Source organism: Camelus bactrianus, chromosome 3 (genome assembly GCF_048773025.1).
Source record: "Camelus bactrianus isolate YW-2024 breed Bactrian camel chromosome 3, ASM4877302v1, whole genome shotgun sequence".
Taxonomy (NCBI): Eukaryota; Metazoa; Chordata; class Mammalia; order Artiodactyla; family Camelidae; genus Camelus; species Camelus bactrianus.
In genome coordinates, this window is record NC_133541.1 from 114,398,680 (window position 1) to 114,421,518 (window position 22,839).

The 22,839-nt window shown below is 45.6% G+C and overlaps 2 protein-coding genes across 14 annotated transcripts in view; one reads left to right on the forward strand and one right to left on the reverse strand.

Annotated features, from left to right (window-relative positions):
• The window catches only part of LSM11 (LSM11, U7 small nuclear RNA associated), a 770,662-nt gene that overhangs the window by 746,761 nt on the left and 1,062 nt on the right, over positions 1–22,839 (forward strand). For 5 of the 6 annotated variants that reach the window (XR_012505715.1, XR_012505716.1, XR_012505717.1 and 2 more), the window contains 4 exons: positions 18,076–18,273; positions 18,948–19,124; positions 20,036–20,211; positions 21,295–21,436. The gene's annotated coding sequence lies outside the window, so the exon portion shown is untranslated. Of the gene's footprint in view, positions 1–18,075; positions 18,274–18,947; positions 19,125–19,729; positions 19,866–20,035; positions 20,212–21,294; positions 21,437–22,839 lie in introns of those variants that run through there. The other variant, XR_012505720.1, reaches the window with a different exon arrangement.
• The window catches only part of EBF1 (EBF transcription factor 1), a 379,633-nt gene continuing 369,374 nt past the window's right edge, over positions 12,581–22,839 (reverse strand). For all 8 annotated transcript variants that reach the window (XM_074361007.1, XM_074361003.1, XM_074361006.1 and 5 more), the window contains one exon: positions 12,581–15,756. In XM_074361007.1, the coding sequence (XP_074217108.1) occupies positions 15,725–15,756 (32 nt within the window). In that variant the 3' untranslated portion in view covers positions 12,581–15,724. The remainder of the gene's footprint in view (positions 15,757–22,839) is intronic.

Consider the following 22,839-nt stretch of genomic DNA (forward strand, 5'->3'; position numbering starts at 1 on the left):
GTTCTGCACTTACCTAACAGCTCAGTGGCCTTATGCAAATTAAAGAACTTCTCTAAGCTTCCAGGTCCTTGGGTGAATTACATTAGTGTTATTAAGAGACACAGTTGAACTAATGTGTGCACAACACCCAGCACGTGGTAAATATTAATCTTTGCTTCTTCTATTATTCATCTTCTATTTCTATGCACTGCCATTAGAACAGATTTCTTCTTATGAAAGCAGATCTGTCGCATAACTGCTCAGAAAATGAAGTGAAATGGAATGAGGTGGTCATTTATAGCCAAAATTAAAGGGTGGCAGTGAGAGACATTCTTCTGGACATCTCACTGGATGAACAGAGTAATTGAGAAGGAAGAACAATAGATAAATTTTCTAAGCTAACTTTAATTTATAACCAATATATTTAAAATTGGGAATGATAAGAACCTATATGGAGTAAGCAATGCTGTTCTTAAAATTTTGTGGTTGAACTTTTAATTTTCTCCTGAGCTCCCTAGAAGCCAAAGCAAAAAGGGAAACACATTGCATAGCCTACATTATTAAAAGGGAGAAGCACATAAAGATGCTATGAATTATATAAGGGAAATGAACATTTCTTCCTCATTTTGACCTTGTGTTTATGTTGTCATTCTGGACTGGCGAGATTAAAAGAAGTTGTACAGGGGGAGGCATAGAAGATAGATTGCAGAATAAAATTTCTCTCTCTCAAATGAATAAGGCTGGCTCAGAAAAATTCTCCTTAGATCTAAAGCTATGAAAAAGAAGGAGGAGGAGGAGGAGGGGAGGGGGAGGAGGAGGGGGAGGGGGAGGGGGAGGAGGAGGAGGGCTACTTGATACAGCCTCAGAAAGTCTTCCAAAAGCTTGGCGGGTTCTCCCTTGCTTCAGGATGTCTGCAGCAGCCCTTTCTAGCATCTTTGCTTAGAGGTGCAGCCTCTGGAAAACCCCTGCCAATCACATAGCACCAGGAATCCCAGGAAATTAAGTTACAGCTCTTGATCCGCTTGGAAAAATGTTAAACTTCAGTTTCTCTATGTGAAAATAGTAGTCATAACCCTTGTCCTTCCCTATTCAAAAGGTAGGTTCTCTTTTATTCCCCCTAAAATACTTCCTAACACCTATTTGGCACGAGGCACTGTAATATGGGCAGAGGAAGCAATAGTTAGACGTGGCTTCTACCCTGTGGTACCTGCATTCTAGTGGGAGGGACAAGTAAACAAGTAAACAGACAAAATCATCAGAGCTTTGGACTAAGTACTAGAAGACAGAAACACAGGGCTTGAGGTAGGGGATATCTGGATTGGAAAAAGTTGGGATTTGGGACATTCAGAGATAATCTATTTGAGAATGTGGCATGTGAGCCAAGACCTAAAGGATAAAAAAGTACCAGACATAGAAAGAGAAAGAAGAAAAATCCTTTTAGACGGTGGAAAGGGCAAGTTCAAAGGTCCTGTGGTGGGACAGAGCACAGCATACCGCTGGAGCATAATGAGCAAAGGGGAGATGGGTACAGGATGTGCCTGGAGAGATAAGCCAGGCTCCTATCATGTAAGGCTCAGCGGCCCTAAGAAGAGGCAGGTGTTTTCTTCTAAGGGTGATGAGCAGATGAGAAGCTATCAGAAAAATTTAAGATGGAGTATTACATGGTCTGATTTGTGACTCAAGATGCCCACACTTGCTAATGGGAAACAGAATAAGAAGAGAGGCAGAGAGGTGGTCAGGAAGGGCCAGCATCTCTTGCCTGGATAGCTGCAAGCATTTTGTAATGTCCAGACTCCACCAGGACAGCTTCTCTCATCAGAGGCTCCTAGCGCTCAGAAGGAGGAGCCTGGATTTGCCTGTTTGCTAATTAACGTCTCCTGATCCCTCCAGGGAATTCTAGCCATATATGACTGGGCGCATCATTAAATTGACTTCAAAATTAGGAATTACATGGGCTTTCTAAAAATGACATATTTTAATATTTCTTGGTTATTATTTTAGGAGACCCCCCCCCCTCAGCAAGCAGAGGACTTTTTTATTCAACATTTCAGCTTTAAATATCCCCTTGACACATCTCTGTTCTCACTGCCCCAGAAACAAGGGAAGCACAAAGAGGGAGTGAGAAAAACAGCTCTTACCCAAGGGTGGCGGCGGGGGCCTGGTGCCAGCTCTGCCCTTGCTGAATGACTTTAGGCACGAGGCTGCCTTTACCTGAGTCTCTTCTCCTCTTGGAAATGAGAGCATAAGAAAAATAACCTCTTGTCTCTTTAGCTCACAAGGGTTTATGATTCTTTGGCCTTGGATCAGGGCACAGATCAAGACGTTGGTCATTAGCTGCTGATTTTTCTGAGTGTGAGACTGGTAGGAAATGGCTTCATGGTTCCTTACTATGTTTTTTGGTCCTTTTTCTCAAACCCCGTCTTGGGGTTTAACATGTCCAGAATCTCCTCTGGAAGCAGGTGATTTTCAGTCCCTTCGCTCCCGAACCCCGTAAAGGTGTTCGAGGGCGGCTAAGTGGGCGACAGTCTCTGCTTTGGCTGCTCTGTGAGCTGGAGCCCTGTAGGCTGGCTGCATCATGCTGGCTCCCCCCAGCACCGCCCCTGGGTGTGTTTCTGGTTCTCCACTTACTGGTTTCTTCGTTCTCCAGGATACTTCCTGGAAAATGTAATCGGTGGCCTGAGTTCTCTTGCTGTTCCCACTGCCCACAAATCAGGCTCTTAATAGCCCAATAAAATCATGAGATTCAGGATGAAAAAAAAAAAATGATTGCCTTGCTCAGATACTAATGAGCCGCATATATCTGAAACAACTGATTCAAGACCGTGGAAAGACGGTCTGGACACAACATGCGAGGTGGCTGATTTACAAAGGTGTGAAGCATTCCAGATAACAGGATGTCAGGCCTCTTTACTTCAGAGAGATGTATTTTAAAAAGAGCCTGCTTTTCCTTACATGTTTTGCCGTGAAATACTGGGACACCGAAGGAGGGAGTACATGCAAGATGGCTGAGTGATTCTCCCATCAGGAACCTTTTGCTTGCTGGGTTACAGCTCGCAAACACACCAAGCTGGCAGGCCAAGTGTCTCCAGTATGTGTCTAGCATGTGTTGAGCAGTCGATAATAAATAACTCCTAAGTTGTGTGATGACATAATGACCGCCACATTCATTCACCTGTCTATCAAAGGAGCCATACTTGAGTTTGAGTTCCCTTCCCCTGGGCCCGCGAGACATTCAGCTTGGAGTCTTTAAAATGCCTAGCAACCCTGGGCTAAGTGCACTGGGGTGGAACGCAGTCCCTTTTGCTTAGTAATCCATTAGCTAATGGGCGTGAGCCCGTCAGTTTTCTATTTATTCCTTAAACCATCAAGGTTCACCTGCTGTGCAGGAGACTGCACTTGACAAAAAAGAGTGATAGTTGAAATACAATAAATATCAAGCCTTACGAGATCTGATAGGTATTGCTTAAAACATGACGTGCTTCATGGAAAGGTAAAGGTGAACCCGCGGTTACGAGCTGACACCTAGCATCCTGGGCACCACGCGGCAAACGGAGCCCTTTGTTACGTTCCTGCCCAGACGTGCTCACTGGTGGAGGAGAGTTATTTGAGAATTGACTTCCAAGTGCCCCCCACTCCCGTCCACATTCAGTATCTGTCAGCAATGTCTACCTGAGTCTCTTGGAAACCATTGATAAATTTCTTAGCAACCTTTCAGCGGCTTTTTTTTTTTTTTAATACTCTTTAGGAAAAAATCAAACTCTTTACTGATATGCACATGACTCTGCATGGTTTGGGTCTTGCCTCATCTTTCACCTCCCTTCCCTTGCTCCAACCACGCTAATCTTTCTCAGGTCCTTTGCACAGGATACTCACCCTCACTTTAATGTCCTTTCTTGCCTTATTCATCCTTCAGATCTCAACTTGAGCACTGTTTTCTCAGGGGAAGCTTTCCGTGATGGTGCAGAGGAAGTCAGGTCTCTAACTAGATGACCTCTTGGTTTCCTGTCCTCCTCCGTAGCCATTAGAACCATTCAAAATACCGTACTTAGCTACATATACACCTTAGTAAGGTCTGCCTCTCCCACTAGTTGAAAAGCTCCTTGAAGGCAAAGACCCATTCTGGCTTAGCCCACCATGGTTTTCCCAGCACCTATAGCATAGAGCCAGTTGAATAAATAAAGGAATTCATTCAATCTTGAGCGATCTCCATGGACAAAAAAAAACCAGAGGTACATTGATGGCTACTGAAAAATAAAGCTTGTCATTCCTTGGGTTTTATTCCTTACAGTTAAGGTTTATTGCGTGGTGCCTACTTTTGACTTGACCAGTTTCTGTAATTATCTCCAGTAATGATCATTTTGCCCTATCTAGACCAACTTACCAACAATGAAAACGTTTAAGATGGATACACTGGAATTAACACTGTGGTCCTCTGTTCATTACAAGTCAGGCAAGAAGACTGTCTCCTAGATGACTCATTTTCCTGAATCATCACTTAGAAATCATTCTACTTGTTGCCTTTGTCCAGAAATCACCAAATCAGGGCCTGTGCCACATGGCCTGTGCCAGCGAGCTGTAACTATCCCTGATTAAAGATACTCTTCACGCTCATTATGCCAGTATTTTTGAAGCATTGTTGAAGGCAGAAACCAAATGTCTTCATCATATCCCCAGTGCAGTCGAAGCTTTTGAGGATTATAGAGAAGGGACCTTTAAATCAAAGGGCATCTAGCCATTATTACTGTGTGTCAGGAGCAGTTCTAGGCACTCGACTGTGGCAGTAAAAAGGAATATTTACAAATAAACAGATATGTAAATGGAAGAATTCCGGAAAGAGAGAAGGGCTGTAAGAAAAATGACAAACGGTAATGTCGCAGAAGGTGCAAGGGCTGTAAGAAAAATGACAAACGGTAATGTCGCAGAAGGTGACCAACAGGAGCTGCTTACATTGGGTGTTCAGAGTCAGTTAGGTTCATATGGTCCACATCGTATCCCAGAGCCGGAATTGCACGGTCAGCTCTTGCCGCAGTGGTGCTGCTGGACCAAAGCCATCTGAGCAAGCCACACGGCTTCCACTCACATCATATCCGTTGATATTCCATTGGTCCAAGCAAGTCATGTGGCTAACCCAGCATCCGTGGGTTGGGGGGCCATACTCCACCCATATTCTGCCTCCTTGAAGTAGATTCTTGACAGCTGTTTTCCACATCTCTTGCCTCTGGCTTCTGTGGACCCCTTCTTTTTTTTACTTTATTCCTTAGTCATTTCTGAAAGGGCAAGGCAAGGGTTCCTGTTTATCAGCAACTGAGAAACTTTCTCAGCCCGCTTCCTGCCTATTAGAAATGTTGGTGACTCAGATGTCTTTTTACATCTCTAATAGCCACAGTCTCTTCTAATTCAGGATGGCTACGTAATTGCCAATACAACTGTCTCAAAAACTGAGTGGACTGATTATGTGTTTAATTCCCTTGAATTCTGTGCACCGAAGCCATACTCATAATGCTTTTCAGAAACGCCTTTCTTTCTAGAGATAATTGTGGTTCTTAATTTGGTCACCCTGGGGTCTGCGTGATCTCTCTAGGAGCCTCTTCGTCTGGCTGAAGGAAACTACTTCATCTTGCTGAGGTCTTAGCAGAGGCTGTGATGGCCACATTCTTGACTTAGACGATGTTCCTGGCTTGTATCTTAATGGCCATGTCCTTGTTTTCGGTCTTTTCCCTCAGGCTGTATTTCGCTTTGAAGATATTTTACTGGATACAGAGTCTAGAGACGAAAAACAGTTATCATTTTCCAACACAGCCTGTCCCCAGTTTTCTGACTTCTCTGTATTTTCTCTCAATTGTGTTTGTAAACCAGACCGTTTCTTTTCTGAGCTCATCAATTTCATGTAGCACTTTATCAAACGTGACTACCTGCAGCCAGTTCCAGCTTTTAATATTCTGTTTCCAGATCTCCTTACCCGACCCTGTCTTCTGCCTGTCTAGATTATCTCAGGTAGCACTTTAACTACATGTTTTACTAAATGCTTATTAAATGTTTTCAGTGTTGCATGACACAGATTATTCTCTCAACCTCCCCCCTTTTTTTTCTTTACCACCCACCACTGAGTTTTAAAATAATTTTTTAAAATGTTTTCTTATAATCGTATCCACGTCTGGGGTCTATTTCAGTGTCAGTCAGCCATTGCCACAATAATTTCACATGAAAAAATCACTCCAAAGCTCAAGGGCTTACAGCCATGGCAAGGATTAATTTTCGCCCTTGCAGATTTGCAGGGCAGTAGGTCCAAGGAACAGCTGATACTGTCAGCATGGCGGGGTGACTCTGCTTCAGGCCAAGGGTCAGGGCAGCGCGGCTCTGAGATGTCAGCCGGGCTCTGGTCTGCTCTCCATGTGTGGGCACACGAGGATCCGGGTTGAAGTTTCTACAGCTTCTTGGGGGAAGCTCTCCTGCCGGCAGATCTCTGGAGTGTGAGAACCTAGTCAGAATTCACAGTCACACCTTTGGCGTCTGCCTGTATCCTGTCAGCTGATGCTCCATGGACCACAGCAAGTCACATGTCCGTGCCTACTGTCAGTGAGGGGCGGAGGCAGACGGCATCCTGCCAGTTTCCCTCATCACCGGGCTCTTCTCAGCATGTGATTATATGTTTGCTTATTAGTTTGCTTTTGTTTTGTGCTGAATGATTGCCCGTGTCCAGCTCCTCTTACACTCAACTCCTGGGATGATGACTGGTATACACTAGGAACTTAAATATTTGAGTGACTGAGTAAAGAAGAGATAAGTGATCAAGAGATTTCTTGTTCTGGACGCCAATAGGCTCCTAGGAGTCTGTTCCATGCCTTTGTTAATCATGCCTAAATTTCACCTAATTTTATTTCACCGAAACCTGTTACCTTCATATTTCTTGAACTATGAAAGGGCTTGGCAGGATCACACGTCATGAAATGATTTATGGATGCCAACATTTAAGTATTTCTTTACTCTTCTTCCTTGTGTCCCTGGGTTACCCATCTTCAGCCTTTGGCGTGACCCATCTTCACCATCCACGCTGAGTCCTTGCCCTGCAGATGTATTGCCCGGGGTCCCCTTCCTTTGGCATATGACAGTGGACTCCCCCTCTTCCCTGTCTGGAGCTCCCTGGCACCTACTCCAGTACCAGAGTATAAGACTCAGGGATTTTTTTTTTTTTTTGAATCAAGAATGTTCATCATAATGTTTCATATACTATCAAGAAATAGGAAACAACCTGATATCTGTTGGTTTGAAATCAGTTAAACATGTTATGATAAATCTATCAGTATCTCTATCACCTCTCCCTCCCACTCCACCTCCCATCCATCCATCCATCCATCCATCCATCCATCCATACACACCCACATGCACACAATGGAATCACAATCTCTAATGCTGACAGAGTGGTTCGTGTGTCCCAGGCACTGACATACAGCTGATTATGTGGCTTACTTAATTTCATCTTCTTAGCTATCTCTTAAGATAAATACTCTTATTGTCAATTCTTTTTAATAGATGAGCAGGTGAGGGCGAGAAAACTCATATGATTTCTTTTTTTGAAGTCATTTTCAGTAGATACTGATTATTGGGTTAATTCATCCCATAGGTATGCTAACTTCTTGTGTCTGCGTGTCTTAAACAATGGCCTTCAAGGTCCAGTGGGGACCCTCTGTCCTCATACAAAGTTGGTGAGCATTCCATTTCCAGTTGAGGATCATTACACCCCTGTGTCATGACCATTGTGAGAACTGAACAAACACAGTTCTGTCAAGTTAATAGAATATCACCAGCAAGGGAATGCCAGGTGCCATTAATACCATCTCCCTGACTTCCTGGACAAGAGGGTTGCCATGGTATTCCGTGCTTGTGGGGGGGAAATGGGAGCTCTGTGGGGACCTTCTCAGTTGAGCACTTTGGGCCGTGGTGGTTTCTTCAAGGGCTTGAAATGTAGGGTAGGAATGTTTACCTGCAAATGATAAAGAGCGACACTGGGGACACATAACCATCTGGGTGCAGCTGCTTTTACAGGATTAAGGGAAGGCTGGCCACATCCCCAGAATCCCATGCAGTGAATTCGTAGGGCAGGCAGGAGGAAGGGTGAAGGGTTAGCAGAAGAGAAGGCAGAGAAAAAGGACATGACAGAGGAGTGAGCTGAGGAGGGGGAGCATTCTGTGAGCAAGCCTCGAAGGGCACCAGTCCTCTGCTCTGGGTGGCCTGTCGCTTCCATTTGGAATGCTCTCTCCGCCCACCCCACCCAGCAGCTTTGCCCCGCTAACTCCTGCTCCTTCAGGTCTTGTCTCAAACTTGGGCAGATCCGTGCGTCTTGCTGTATGTACTCAAGGCTCCCTGTTCTTGCCCCTCAAAATATAACAGGTCAAACATTATTAACAAGGAACATTATTAACAAGGAGTCCGTTTCTTTATAATTAAACGTGGGTGTTGAAGTAGTTTTGAATGTGTGCAAAGTTGGAGCCTCGTACTCGCTCAGATGCATTAGGGTTATAGCAGCATTTATGACAGTGTGAAATGATGCTTGTATGGTTGGTTGAGTCAATCCTGTGTCGTCCCTAGGTGGGAATGGGGGAGGAAATGGGTCTGTTTAAGACAATCAAGTCCCCGGGCCTCAGCACAGTGCTTGACACAGAGGAGGCCCTTGGTAAGAATAGGGCCTTGAAGAGACAGAGGAGTTAGAGAAGGAATGGCTGTTGCTTGGTTCTAGTTCATTTCTTCTTACAGTCCCTGATTTTATGGCCACTATTCTCCTGATTCTGATTCCACCCAAATCTATGTTATGGAATGAGCCACCTTCAGTGGGGCCCCCTCCTTTCTGTTGACTCCTTTGCGGAGGACTGGATTCTCCTCATAGCCTAATTGCCGGTGTGAGATGTGTCCTTCAGAAAGCCAGCTTTCGGTCCTGTGGTTCACTCCAGGGCTCGGAACGTTCGTTCTTAATATAGAATGTGGAAATTCTACAATCAGTGGGAAAAAAGTATGCGGAGTAGATAAAAATCAGTCCCACTGTAGCATAACTCTCCAGAGAGAAGAGATAAAACTGCTTGATGCTTAAGTTTAAAAAAAAAAAAAAAAAGGCAGCAAAATACTTCTAGTTCCGGAAACTGAATTTCATTCTAATGTAATTATAGAAGCCTCCGGAGAAGAGGATCAGACTTGGAAGAGGGAAGGAAAGCAGAGGAAACAGGAGGAAAGGTTTCACCATCGAGCTCCATAGCTTAATAGCAGGGAAACAGCCCAAAGAGAGAAATCAACCATTTCTTTAATAGTCGGAGCCCCAGTCAGAAAACTGAGTTTTATCTTGATTTTTTTTCCCTCTTCTTCAATCCCCACATTGCATCAATCACCAAATCCTGGTGGTCTGCCCCCTAAATATTTTTTGTTGGGCTGTAATTGACATATAACATTGTGTAAGTTTCGGGTGTCCATGTTAGTTGCAACACGATTACCACCCTAGCACTAGCGAACACCTCCATCACGTCCCGTAATTATGACTTCATTTTGTAGTGAGAATATTTAAGACCTAGCCTCTTAGCAGCTTTGAAGGGTACAGCACAGTGTTGACTATACTCACAGTACTAAATATGCCTAATTCTACCTGTGTCCTTTCTTGCCATTCTTCTGGTCCAAGGTGTTCATTTCTCATTCATTTCTTGCCTCACCCATTGCAATGGCTTCTAATTGTTCTCTCTACCTCTCTCCAGTTCATTCTCTATGTAGCTACCAGGATACGCCTAAAATACACATTTGATCCCTTGTTTACAATCTGTAAGACGCCCCACTGTTCGTCATTCCAGGAAACACCTATTGTATGTATAACAAGAGAATAGAGATGAAGAGGAAAAGACAGACACAGGCAGCTCCTTAGAGCGGACTTGCTATAAAGCAGAGCAGAAAGACGGTGGGCAGACTGAGAGCAAAATGAGGTCAAAGTCATTTTGCCTTTTTCTTTAAGACGGGATAATGTGTGTAGGCTGATCAGAAAGTAATATTGAGGGAGGAGAGACTGATGTCAGAGAGGATGGTAATTCCAAGAGCAACACCGAGGATGTGAGCGATGTGGAGCCTGCCGGGCGACGGCCAGGAGCGTGGTGTGCTGGAAGAAGTTTCCTTCTCTGAAAGTCTGTTTAAAAATGAACTTGCTCATGAGAGAGTTTTGGCAAAGCAAAAGGATATTAAAAAAAAAAAAAAGCTGATCAATATATTTCCCATTGAACATGGCTACTGTAGCATATAGGGAATTTTTTCACAACTGTGTATTCCATTTTCCCATATTCCTGTTCCTTTTGATTCATTTAATTTTTTTTCTGACAGAACCAGCTCCAAAGGCGTTGAGCAGGGCCTTCCACGCACTCCTTGCCTTTATCTGCCCGGAGAGTGTCTATTTGCACCACTCAGGCCCACCCTTCTTTGCAGGCTTCTCGATCCCCACGGCGAGCACATAGCACTGGGACCCTCAAATCAGGCTGTGTGAACATCTCCTTCAGTAACTCGTCATTTGGCCAGAAGTCCCAAACTGACATTCTTAGTGGCTCGTGAACTTTTTTCCCCCAATGCAGTGTTTTGAAAGTACTATTTTTGGATTAGATGACATTTTAAAAATGAAATTTTGCACCAAAAAAAAAAATCTGATAATATATCTAGCATTCTCTCCCTCTCCTTCTTGAGAAAATGAAAGCTGAGCATCACTGGGGCCATATTCCCTCCTGAGAATGACTTGAGTGCAGCCGGCGAGGCGCTGCTTGTCTGTTTCACCCCAGCTCCCCTGGCTTCGCGTTTCACCAGTGCGGCCCCTGTGGGTGGACGCGGGGCAGTGAGCTGCTGTGTGAGCTGGGCTTTGGGCACCAAGGGCTGGACCGACGCCTGGTTTGTCTAGTGCAACCTCGCACCTAGTCCAGTGCCAGGCACAGAACAGGTGTCGGGACGTGTTCTGAATTGACCTTCCCAAGCTGCGCGCTGCCACCTGGCACATCTGCATGGTCTACACACACCGCCTTTCTGTTCTTGAATGCGCCATGTCCAGCCCCAAAGCTCAGAGTCTTACATCTGCCCTCGTTCCCTCTGCTCGTGTGTCCACCCACCCTGCGTACCTCATCCTTCACATCTCAGCTAAGGGTCACCTTCTCTGGAAACCTTCCCCAACCCTTCAGGTTGGATCAGATCCCACTGTAATATACTTTTGGAACATTCTAGACTTTTTTCTTGGTTTGTTAGTACAGATTTGTATGGTTGCTTAATGTCCGCCTTCCTCACTCGACTGTACACCCTCTGAGGGCAGGACCAGTGCGGCTGCACTTGCCAGGGGATTCGCCACACCTGCCCTGTGCCAGATCCATACATAAACCCTCAAGGCTTACGTGAATGGATGATGAATGAATGCTTCCAGGAAAGAGGTCTTAACGAAAGTAGAAACCAGTGTGTAGATGTGAGGATGTCCGTTTTACTCTGTGGAGCATTGTGACATGACTGGCTAGCCCTAGACTTTCTAGACTCCTTTGGGTATAGATTTGTCTTGTCTGAGATTGTGAGCATCCTGAGGGCAGGAGCCTCGTCTTCATTTTTTTTTTCCTTCTGCATCTGATACAGAGACCTGTACCTAATACAGATTTGCAAAACTGTATATTGAATGACCAAGCTAATCAACACAGGTTTCTTCTCAAGAAAAGGATGATAGCTTCTCTACCTATTAACTTATTTGCTGCACCCTTTAATTACCTCAGATTGGGCTCTATGCCAGAGCAAAAGTGTATCAGTGAAGCGCACCATGAATGATCATGATGGTGGTTGTATGGCACCCTGTTAGCTGTGGTCATCAGGTTTCCGTTGGTCTGTGGCCTATTTGCTGAGTTTTCAAGGCATTTTACAAGCGTCATTAACCTTATCATGTCCAGTAATTGCAAAAGTAGGGAAAGCACTGGATGTGCAACTGGAAAGACTTACGACGATGATGGAACTTAAAGTGAAACAGTTTCACCGGGAGGGTGTATCTATTGGGTGTTTGTGGCATGTTTGACTCCAGATACACTTGGTTTTATCTGAGAGGAAAAAGTGTTGTATCCACAATGGGATTTAAAACTATAGATCATGGAAGGTTCTGTGTTCACACGTGTTCCTCGTCATCAGTGAGCCAGGGCACGTAATTAATTGACCAGAAGGCTCACTGGGATTAATCAGCAGCTGTGTGTGAAGAGCTTGGTTCAGACTTGCAGCGCGGAGGATGGCTTTCCGAGTGGCCAGAGCCTGGATTCACAATTCAGTCCCTTCAGGGGGATCTCATCGCTTGCCTAGTGTAATCGTTGGGGCTCTTGGCTCCTCCTTGGGCCAGTATGGGCACTGCGCATCCAGCTGCTACCAGCAGAGGGCAGCAGTACGCTGTGCGTGTTCAATTTGCATCCCAGATTAGCAAATCCCCAAGGACTGACCAAGAGGGAAAGTGGGTGTCCCAGGACCACCCTGACTGCGCTTCTCTTGGTGTCAACAGTGGTCTGAGTAATTGGAATCACAGACCTTTTACATTACGTTGGACTTGGGCTCATCTGAAACAGAGAAATGAATACACAACCAGGAGCTGCAATCACAGACAGGAAGTAACTTTAATTAAATATTGTGAAAGTTGAAAAGTTTTTACAGCTTGAATTTTTGCAAAAAAAAAAAAAAATTATAACAATCTCTACAGTAGTTAGGTTCTCTAACAATTGAACTGTACAGTGTGTGTCGATTCCAAAAGTTTGATAAGAAGGTGAAAGGTTAGATTTAGAGATGACTTCGTCAAGCTGCATCCTAGTACAATGTGAGGCCAGGGCAGGTTATGCAATCCAGTCATCCAGAAGCTGTATTTTTCCCCCAAAACTGATATCTTAATTTAATTCTCTTATTTCGCTTTCTTCTTAAAGCCATATTCTGTATTCAGGGGAAGAATTTTTTACTTGTAAAAGTTTTGTGTTGAAGAAAGAGGGTCAGAACGTCTTTTCATCTAATCGGGATAAATAGAGGCAATGAAACACAAATTAGTATGCACATTTTAAAGGCTCTTTGGACTTTCAAGAAAAGTTCTAACCACTACACATGGCTGACAATGGGTGGCGTTTGTTGTCGGGGTCTGAGCCGGACACCTCACGGGGTGACCGGTCCTTCACAAACAGTTAAGGGGCTCACCAGACAAAATATGGCTTTAAATTGTACACATCTTCAGGCCAGCACTTACCACACCAATTCAGACAACCTTTCTGAGTACCGAGAAGCAACGCGTCCACCTTGCTTACATTTTCCAGTTTTATTATTATTATTAATCATTATTATTATTTCTCACCAAGAAAAATCAGCTTTCCTCCCCGCCCTTCCCTCCCGCAACACCCCTCCCCCACCCGCCCCAACCCATAAAAATCGCACTCTGTCTAGTGAAAACCATTGCAAAGTCCATATGGGGGCATGCACAGTTGCAGCATTGTTGTAAATTTCTTGCTCTACTAGAAAAAGTTACATTGTCTTAAGGTAACAAAACAGTTCTTTTGTGCTTTTCGATTTCTTTGTTTTTTTTTTTTTTTCTTTTTTTCTTTTTCTTTTTTCTTAGAATGTTAGTGATGACTGACAGTTCTGGTGCACAGTTACAATGTACAAGTGAAATGAATATGATTTGCATTGTTAAGGCATCCAATCTGCTGGTTTATATTTATGTGAAAGACAGAGGAAATATACAAGCAGACTTAGGAAAGAAAGTATGTTCATTGATTTCTATGAAGTTTCTCCCCGGAATTTAATGCGCAAAATGCGTCACTCCAAAGGGAGAGGTTCCATGCATATTAATAGAGTAAAACAGCATTAGGGGTTTTTTTTCTGTAAGCTTCCAAAGCAAAGGATACATTTTTTTTTAATCTACAGAACTAAATGCTACAAGAATAATATGCTACTATTTTTTTGCCATATATTGGAAAAAACTTCTTAACTTACAAATAATACAAAAATAGACAATGGCTTTTGGGTGAAAATTAAAAAAAAATTGAAGCATGGTTTAAAACAATACTAAAAATAACTATAAATGAAATGTTTAAAAATCACATTGAAACAGCAAATACAACTATAGGAGACCAAACCAATCCGCACTTTTCACATAGCAAACGTACACAATCAAATAAACTGGGGGCCGGAGGAAGAGGAAGAAGGGGAAAGCAATGTACAAATTCCAAAGATAAATACATTATTTATATGGATATCTTACAAAATCCCCTTTAAAACAAAAAGCCTTTTAATTAACTTTGCAAGTATGTGCAAGCTAAAGGTAGTGAGCTTTTTTCTTTGCAAAATATGCAGTAAAATCTTTTGTGTGATAGTGAAAAACTGTCTTAAGACATTAAAATGTATAAATAGAACAACAACTTTGGCAAAAAATCACAAAAATCTACAGTATTTATAACTACATACAAAAACACAACAGCAAAGAAAAGAAGTATCGGGCAGATGCATCCTCAGAGCTTTGCGGCATCTCTGCTACTAATTCCTATTTTTAAGAACCCTTCCCAGATAATGAAAGCAAAAATTCCCATCGAACAGAAAACTATGTTTGGAAGTCTCAACTTTCTGCTCCTTTCTCCCGGTTTCCTTTTACTCTTATTTCCAAAACCCTTAATCTGTCATTTTAAGCTACGAAGTTACAAATGGTAAGGGTCGACTGATAGAGGCGCTGTCTGGAATCGGAAATCTGAAAGACCTGCCGTGTAGCTTTTGTCAGCTTTTGGAGTGTTGGTGTGAAGTCAGCATTTAAGATGAGTAAACGTGGAACGTGGAGTGTTAAGTGGGCTTTTGGCGTTTGCCACCTGGAGGGCGCATCGTGGAACCCTGTGCCTGACACTGTCCCATGGAGTCTCCAAGGAGGTGCTCACACAGTCTGTGTGCCACCCAGGTCTCGAGAGGCCATCAGCTTCAGAGGAAGTTGACACAAGCAAAAGAGAGCGTGATAATCAGGTTTAAATATGCAATTTTAACATCTATCTAGAGGCACTGGGTTTTTGAGTAGAAGGGGAGAAATTTGATCACTTACATCACTTTTTAACTTTCCAGGCTGCATTTATTTACACAGTTACTTAAGACAACAATACAAAAGAGATAAATAAGCTTGCACTGCTAAGGGATGGCATGTTAAGTTAGATATTGGAAATGCACTGTCCGAGTAACTACCGTTTGATATGCTTTAAGGCGCAAAAGCCGACCCTTAGTTTTCTAAAAAATCTAACTGGCATTCCTATTCTGTCCCATACAAGCTTTTTTTTTTTGCTTTTTTTTTTTTTTTTTTTTACCTTTTTTGTAAATATCACCACTTCATTCTCCTTTTACACAGCTTTAAAAACATCATAAATTAAAACGTGGAGTCTTATTTATAGTGTCCCTTGTATACAGCTTTATGGTTTATAAAAGACAAATGATTGCAGAGTTAAGCTTAAAAAAAAAAGAAAGAAAGAAAAAGTGGATTTGCTTTTATCAACACAGAATAAATATATCCCCAAGGACTTGGGAGGTACAACTGTAACCAACACCCTGCGTTCGTAGACCCCTTCCAATTTCAGTATCTGCAAGGTCGGTGATATTGTTTGTTTAAAAATCTGCAGTTATTGTGATTCCTCTTAAAAAGGCCTGAGTTAAAAGTTCCACTGTGGGACTTGTATCAGATTACTCTCTGTAGCAGAATCCAACCTCTTCATTAATAAAATTCTTCAAGGCAATTCTTTCACATGGGAGGAACAATCATGCCAGATATCGCTGTGGAAAGAGAAGACAAGAGTCAATCGTTCTGCGTCCAAACTTCTCACTGAGCGAGAGAGAGGAGGAAAAAAAAAAAAGATGGAAAAAAAACACCCACACACCACTATGCTGGTTGCCTACTGGCCACAAATGTGCGCTCTCATCTTCCCTGGAATGAGTTTTTGTTATGAAATATACATGTACTTCACTAAGAATGATAATATATCAGCCTGTGTATGTGTCTTTAACAGAACAGAAAACCGTCCCTCCAAATCTGATTTCAATTTCAGAACAAAACTGGAAAGTCACATAGTTTGAATACTGCTGGGAAAACTGCAGCCCCAAAGCTTGCAAAACAGTGAGAATTTTCAGTTTGTCACTCTTTTTTCCTCCCTCCCTTTCACTTCCAAAATATAAAGTAAAAAAATGGCCCACCCTAACTGCCAGCTACTTCTACAAAAAGCCGTGGCTCTCCGTGTGCTCTGTGTTAGCACAAGGACTGAGTACCAGGGCAGCAATCTGGGTGCCTCAGTGCTGGTCCTCACGCCCGGAAGACGGAGGTGCCTTGCAGAAGGCATCATTCACCGGGGAAATGCAGTCGGAAGAAAGGATGGAGATGCAGAGGCAAGGTGTCCTCTATGCCACTGCTTCACTCAGGGTTTCTGGAATGGTCTCCCCAGGTCTCTAGAAAACTGGAGCTCAGGAAAGCTGAAGGGAGATCCCAGGAAAAGAGAAGGCTGCATGGGATCATGAAAAACCTTGCCAAGTGTTTATCCAGGGGGTCGCACACAGTTGCATTGGGAAGAGCGCGGGCTCTGACAGGCCAGCGTCCACCTCCAGCTTTTCCGCTTGCTAACTATGCCTGTTCCCCAGAGGTCGTTACTTGTCTCCTTAAGTCTCTGTCTTCTCAGCTAGAAAATGCCGTGTGTCGGGATTTGCGAGGGCCGTGGTAGTGTGAGGGTTGGTGGAGATTTAACTAAAACAACACATGCGAAGTGCTTAGCCCAGATCGGCTCCTAGTAAAGACCTCATCGAGGTGGGCTGCTGTGATTTTTAACCCATCCTTTCTGCTGCTAAATTAGCTGTGTGACCTGGTGCTAACCGCTTAACTTCTCTGGGCTGTGTGTTTCCTCATATCAATCAGGCACCATCTGATACGAACACCTCACATGGTGGGGATGGGGAGCAAAGGGGTGAGTGCCGGAAAATGAACACAGTGTGGCAACCCTGAAACATATGCAGATGAGAGTGATGCTTACATGAGAAGCAGGAGGCAGCCATCTTTGGCTCCCAGTGATGGCTTAGCATCCCTTTAGGCAGGGAGAGAAAGTCACTGCTTTCTTTTTGTTGGCAATTCTAAATTTAAATTAATGTCCTTGTCAGTGGTGACTGCATCTGGGAAGTGACCCTCTAAATTTCCCAACTCACGTCTGCAAGAATGTGTGTTTTTGTTTGTTTGTTTGTTTGTTTGTTTGTTTTAAAGCCAGCCCCAACTGCCTCAAATCCTGCAGCAGACACAGGGAGGCTAGGTGAGGCTCTGAGCCCTGGGCCCCACATCCCGCTGCTTCCCCTCCCCCACCTCCTGACATTTTAGATTCAATTAAAAAAAAAAAAGTATTTTGCCAAACACTTTTTCCGTTAATTTTTAAACCCATCTGTATTCACAAGGAAATTTAATCCACATGTTTCTGATTCATTTACACGTAAATCATCCAAATGTTGTTTTGCAAGAGCCGTTTTGCAGTCCAAAAGCTCCTGGAGTCTTTTTCATAAGCCCTCATAAGCCATTTTTCTTAGAAACAGGAAGTGTCTCTTGCCAAATGCAGACCAACGTAACCCCCCAAAGATCTGGGATGCGCTGGAAATGCAGTCCCCTAAGATCCAAGTGAGCCCTCGATTTGACTGAAATGGGGAGCTGAGCATTTCAGTCTAAGTCTTGAGAATTCAAGACGCTGTAGCTCCAAGGACGAGGGGATGGAGGGGTGGTGTCTCTGCAGGGTGACCGCTCAGCGTGGCTCTGCCTCCCTAAGGACCTTTTCCTCCAGGCTGGAGGTGGGTCCAGGCACCTCCACGAAAGGCAGGCCTTTCTGTGGAAGTTTCAGCCTCTGGAAGAAGCAGCGTGTCTCCTTGTGCCTCTTCCAACGAAATCTACTCCAGGTGCCGGGCGTTAAAGGCCCGTCCCGTGTCGCACAGCCCAGATTATCAGGCTGCGTCAGTACGCTACAAAGCGAAGTAGGAAACTGCCCAACTTCTTGCTAATTCGGCCAGTGGGCCCAGCCCACGTTTATCAGTTGGGCCCTAAAAACATGTCTTTTTTTTTTTTTTTTTTAATTCTAGATGATCAGAATTTTTTAAAAAGACATCTACGCAGCGTCCTGGCACCTGAAGTCTGTGTTAGGTCAATGAGAGGTCAACCTCCACGAAGGCCACGTTACGAGTTACCAGGCCAAGCTCGCCGACGTACTGCCAGCCCAGCACCGGCGGCGTGTCTGAGGCGGGAACCCGGGGTGCCAGCTCCAGCCCCTGGAGGCCCAGGTGGGGCTCCTACGCGAGCAGGGTGCCCTCGGTGGGGAGGGGCTGGCGCGGCCAACGCCGGCCTCCCGTGAGGTGGGCGGCCCTGCCTGCTCCCAGCCACCCATCTTCCCACTCACCTCCACAGAAGGTGGAGAGGCGGATTTTTTTAAGAGATGAAAAAGCCCAGTTTATACATGACAGCAAAAAAAAAAAAAAAAAAAAAAAAAAAAACCTACAACGAAAACCAAAGAAACAGACAAATCTGAGAGTGACTAGGGGTGGCCTGAGTCTGCCCACACTTTCCTCTCTGTCTTTGGCGGCCCCCAGACTTCTCTGAGGGTCTCATGGAAGCTGGGGGACCCCTCTCCAGAAGAAGGCCCGGAAGTATGACACCCAGAATTCTGCCCATAACATCAGGGGGTTGCAGCTCCCCGAATCTCATCTGTCCCTTCCGAAACTCCAGATGCAGACCTGGAATCCTTTTGGGAAAGGATCCCCATTCGTGGCCTCTGAGCTTCGGCACCTCTGAAGAGGCCTTTTAATAAAGAACCCTCCCTGTGTGACCTCAGGGAAGCTCCTGGCATGTCAGAGCGGTTTTCCTCGTGTCGCTGCTGCAATCCTCAAGATTGCTTATGTGGGTGAGAGGGATGGGTGTCGGAAGCTTAGAATGTTCCAGAAATGTCACTGGCACACAGACTCGCCCAAGCGAGGCCCGTGAAGATTTCCACAAGGACGTGACAGTCTCTGAAAGCAGCGTGGGCCAGGATGTCACAAGACCGAGGTGGCCCTGCCAGTTCTCTGGCAGCTGGAGGAGCACATTCTCGGACAGAAGCTCAGAAAACTCCCGGCTTGGGAGGCAGCGTGCTTTTCAGGTCAGTTTTCATAGTCTGATAAGAACAAAGACAGGACAGAAAGTTTTGCAGAGCTGGGGGAGTTCGGAGCAAGAGGGAGGAGTGTGGTCTTCCTCAAACCACCCTGTGTGAGAATGCCAAGCTAATCAGGGACAGAGCGGGGAGGAGAGTTTGCACAAGCTGAACTCGTGCATGAGGCAAAAGATGGTTCCCTGAGATTTGCTACCAGACTCTCAAGAGTTGGGTGGGGCCGTCCAGCCTGAGCTTCAAGAAGGTGGGGAAAGGAAAAAAACCAATCACTGTGTGGGTTGTAATTTTTGTGAAATCATTCTGTCCTTTTGGTTGTAATGTTTCCCTGCAGAGATTGTGTGGGACATGGTTAGGGTTTAAAATCACCACCCCGGGGGCAGGTCCAATGGCCTGGTGACAGGATTCTTGGGGCTGCCTCTCTCCTGATTAATGAAGTCCTTTGAGGCCTGAAATTGCACAGAATCCACGCTGTAGGGACACAGCGTTAGGAGAAGGGAAGGGATGTCTCCAGGACAATAGCTGAGCACACGAGGTGACTCAAGTCTCCGACCTCTGAAAACCGACCCACTTGTGGAGTCTAAGATCAGGACGGATCAGTGACATTATCTACTAAGGATGGAAGAAGATTTCTCTGTGTTTTTCTCTTTAAATCCAACACATGCCTGCATTTTTCCAAAGTCTTTCACGGGATCTTCACTGGTCTTCATGTTCAGAAAAGGGTTCTGTGGGCAAGTAAGTTTAGAGAACTAAATGGGAATCTCTTTTGTTTACGCTCAGGATGTCTCAGAGCCTTTAATAAAACCGATGGGCGCCGTGGCGCTCTCAGACACGGGTGCAGTGAGCACCGCCATCCAGGATTGTGTGACCGTAACATTTTCTTTATTATTTTTTTTTTTCAACAGAACATCTTATGAGATTCCAGAAGTGCTGAGAGAGAGTGCCTTGTCCTAAAAGATGTCCCAGATGTATGGTAAATTGTCAAAGGTTTTATCTACCTGGGAGAGAAAATGAGTCAGAATCGCAGCAGAAACTCCGAATTTTAAAATAAAATGTAAAGAATGGAGCTTAGGACTCCCAGGTAAGGCCTTCCCTCTTCAGCCTGATCCCCGCTTCTTGGCGCCCGTGCCCAGGGATGCTGGGTGGCTTACTGGGTACCGCACGTGAGTCTTTGGCTCAGGTCTTCCTGACTCCTTCTGCTTAAAGTGCACACCCTGTCTCCCTGTGTCCCAGTCCCGCTCACCCTTCACCCAAGGTCCAGTTCAAAGGCAACTTTCTCCACGAAGCTGTTCTGAATTCTTTCTAATCTTTCCCTCCTCAGAACTTCCACCACGGGGTACCCATTCTCTCCCAGCCAGATCTGCCCTCTCTCTTGTGGCGTCGTGTTTCCTCGAACACAGGAAAAGGTTTTAAGGTCAGGATTTCCTGGTCCACATAGGCCCAACCCAGTGGCTTGGATATGACCATTCAGTTTAGCACAGGGGCTTACCAAGTAGCCTGTCTTGGTAACCCCAGGCTCCCCCCATCTGCTAGCTGTGCAACTCTGGGTGTGCTGTCCTGGCTCTGTCTCAGTTTCTGCATCTGTGAAATGGGGGCAGTAAACAGCCTGCACCTCAGGGTGGCTGGGAGGAACACGAGATAAAGCAGGAGCCAGGCTGGGGGTGTAAGGCCTCCTCCAGTGTCAGTGGCTGTGACCCTCGTCACCACCATCACGTGAGCCGGCAGTGCGTGTTTTTGGGGGGACTAAACATGAGTGCAGCCACAGAGGAGGCTGAGAAAGGGTGCTGGAGAGAAGGGCCTCTAAGGAATTGGCTTAAAAGAAAAAAAAAAAAGACTGACGGAAAATTAGCAGAGTGGTAGTTGGAGGTAAATAGACCTTTAAAACACTTAAACAGCCTAAATGTGTCACCTCCAATCTTGTTTATATGGTCAATTTGCTTAACCGGCTCTTCCTCCGTCACTTGCCCTGTCTTAACGATCACAACTCTGAAGACGCGGGTCCGAATGGAGCAGGTGTCGCTGTAACGATGGAAAGGAGCAGGAGGAAGAGGGCACTTCGGAGAGCCTCAGCCTCAGTTCTCTAACCCATCGATGTCCTATTTTTTTTTTTTTTTTATAGACGTGGGATTTAGAGAGCTAAAGTGAAGTAATTCTTTGGTTACAGGTCTAGGAGCGCACTGTCATCTTTCTCAGGGGCGTCTCCAAGGCCCCAGGCAAGAGCTCCCTGAAGACAAGGGTGCCCCGCACCCAAGGCTGCAGGGACCGCGTGCAGAGGGCAGGGGACAGCCCGGACGTGCGGGCGCCCGGTGAGTGCGATGGGTGGGGGTGGAGCGCGCAGGACGGAGGACAGCTTCCAGGAAGATGGTGTCAGTTCGCGCGACTTTAAATCTCTACTCACGCCTCCTCCGCTGCCCCCTCCCCAGTGTACGAGACAGTGTTGGAAAGACAAAAACCACCAGGAAGAACCTCCAAGACACATGCTCAACCAGAAACAAGAGGCAGCGTCGTCCACAATAGCAAATCCCCCACAAAGCGTGTCCCCGAGTCACACCCCGAGCCCCCGAGGCCGAGCAGCTGTGTGTTAGGAGCACGATGGGGAGGTGGAGACAGAAGAGGGAGCGGTCTCTGTACTTTGGGAATCTGCACAGACGTGGGTTAGAAACGCCCTGGGGGTGACAAGGACACAAACTTTCTATGTGTCCCTGTCTTGACGCCGTTTCACCGGTACTTAAGTGCACACACGCACGCACACACCCCGCTACACCAGATGTTCCCTATAGCTAGCAGGTTCTAAAATCCGAGCTGAGTCCCTGTTTTCAGTCCCTTCCTGCGTGCACGCGGCATGAAAGGACACTCGGCCTGACCGAAGGGCTGTGCACTTGGGTCGCTGGTGGCCAGCGAGACAGCGGCTGCGCCACCCCCGCGGTTGAGCACACACCCCTTTCCACCTCCCTCCTGAGGCCAGGTCTCTATATAACAAGGGTTGGGACTAGCAGCTCGAGAACAGCAGACTGACTTCCCCTTTCCATATGTTTTATCCTTATTTGAACCCATTGTGAGTTATGTTCACTAAGCTTTCGATCCTTAACTTGCCAGCTGGAGGTGTACTGGGGGTGACAAAGTCTTATTTTTAGCTGAAAAAAGAGTTAGATGTTCATGAATGGGTGGGTCCCCTTTGTGGGGTGGGCATTTCCTATCACAAGTGAAACTGCCTGAGGTGTAGTTACACAGGCCCATTATCTTCCTCTTCCCCCTAAAACAATGGATTTGCCAGTGCATGTTTCACCGACCTTGGCCATGCCGGGCAGACTGGCCAGCAGGCTTTTGAGGAATGCTCTGCAGAGCCCGTGCGGAGTCAGAAAGGCAGAGGAAGTAGGAGCTCAGGTTCTGGAGACACACAGACTGGATTCGGTGCTGGCTCCATCATTACTGGCAAACTGGGCCTTAATTTCCCCATCTGTATAATGGGAATAGTGCTGGCCCCATAGGGTCTTCGAGAGAATGGATGTAAAGTGTCCAGTTACAGAATCCTTGAATGTGAGTATAAATAGAGGTGTAAGACACAGGGCTGCTGTCCTGACACCTCTAAGCCTCCACAGCTGACCCCCATCAGTGAAGACGGGCCTGCTGGCCACCAAAGGAAGGCTCCATGGGGCTCAGGGTAGGCTGGGGCTTAGGGCACAGACCCTGTGGGGTTCAGATTCATCTC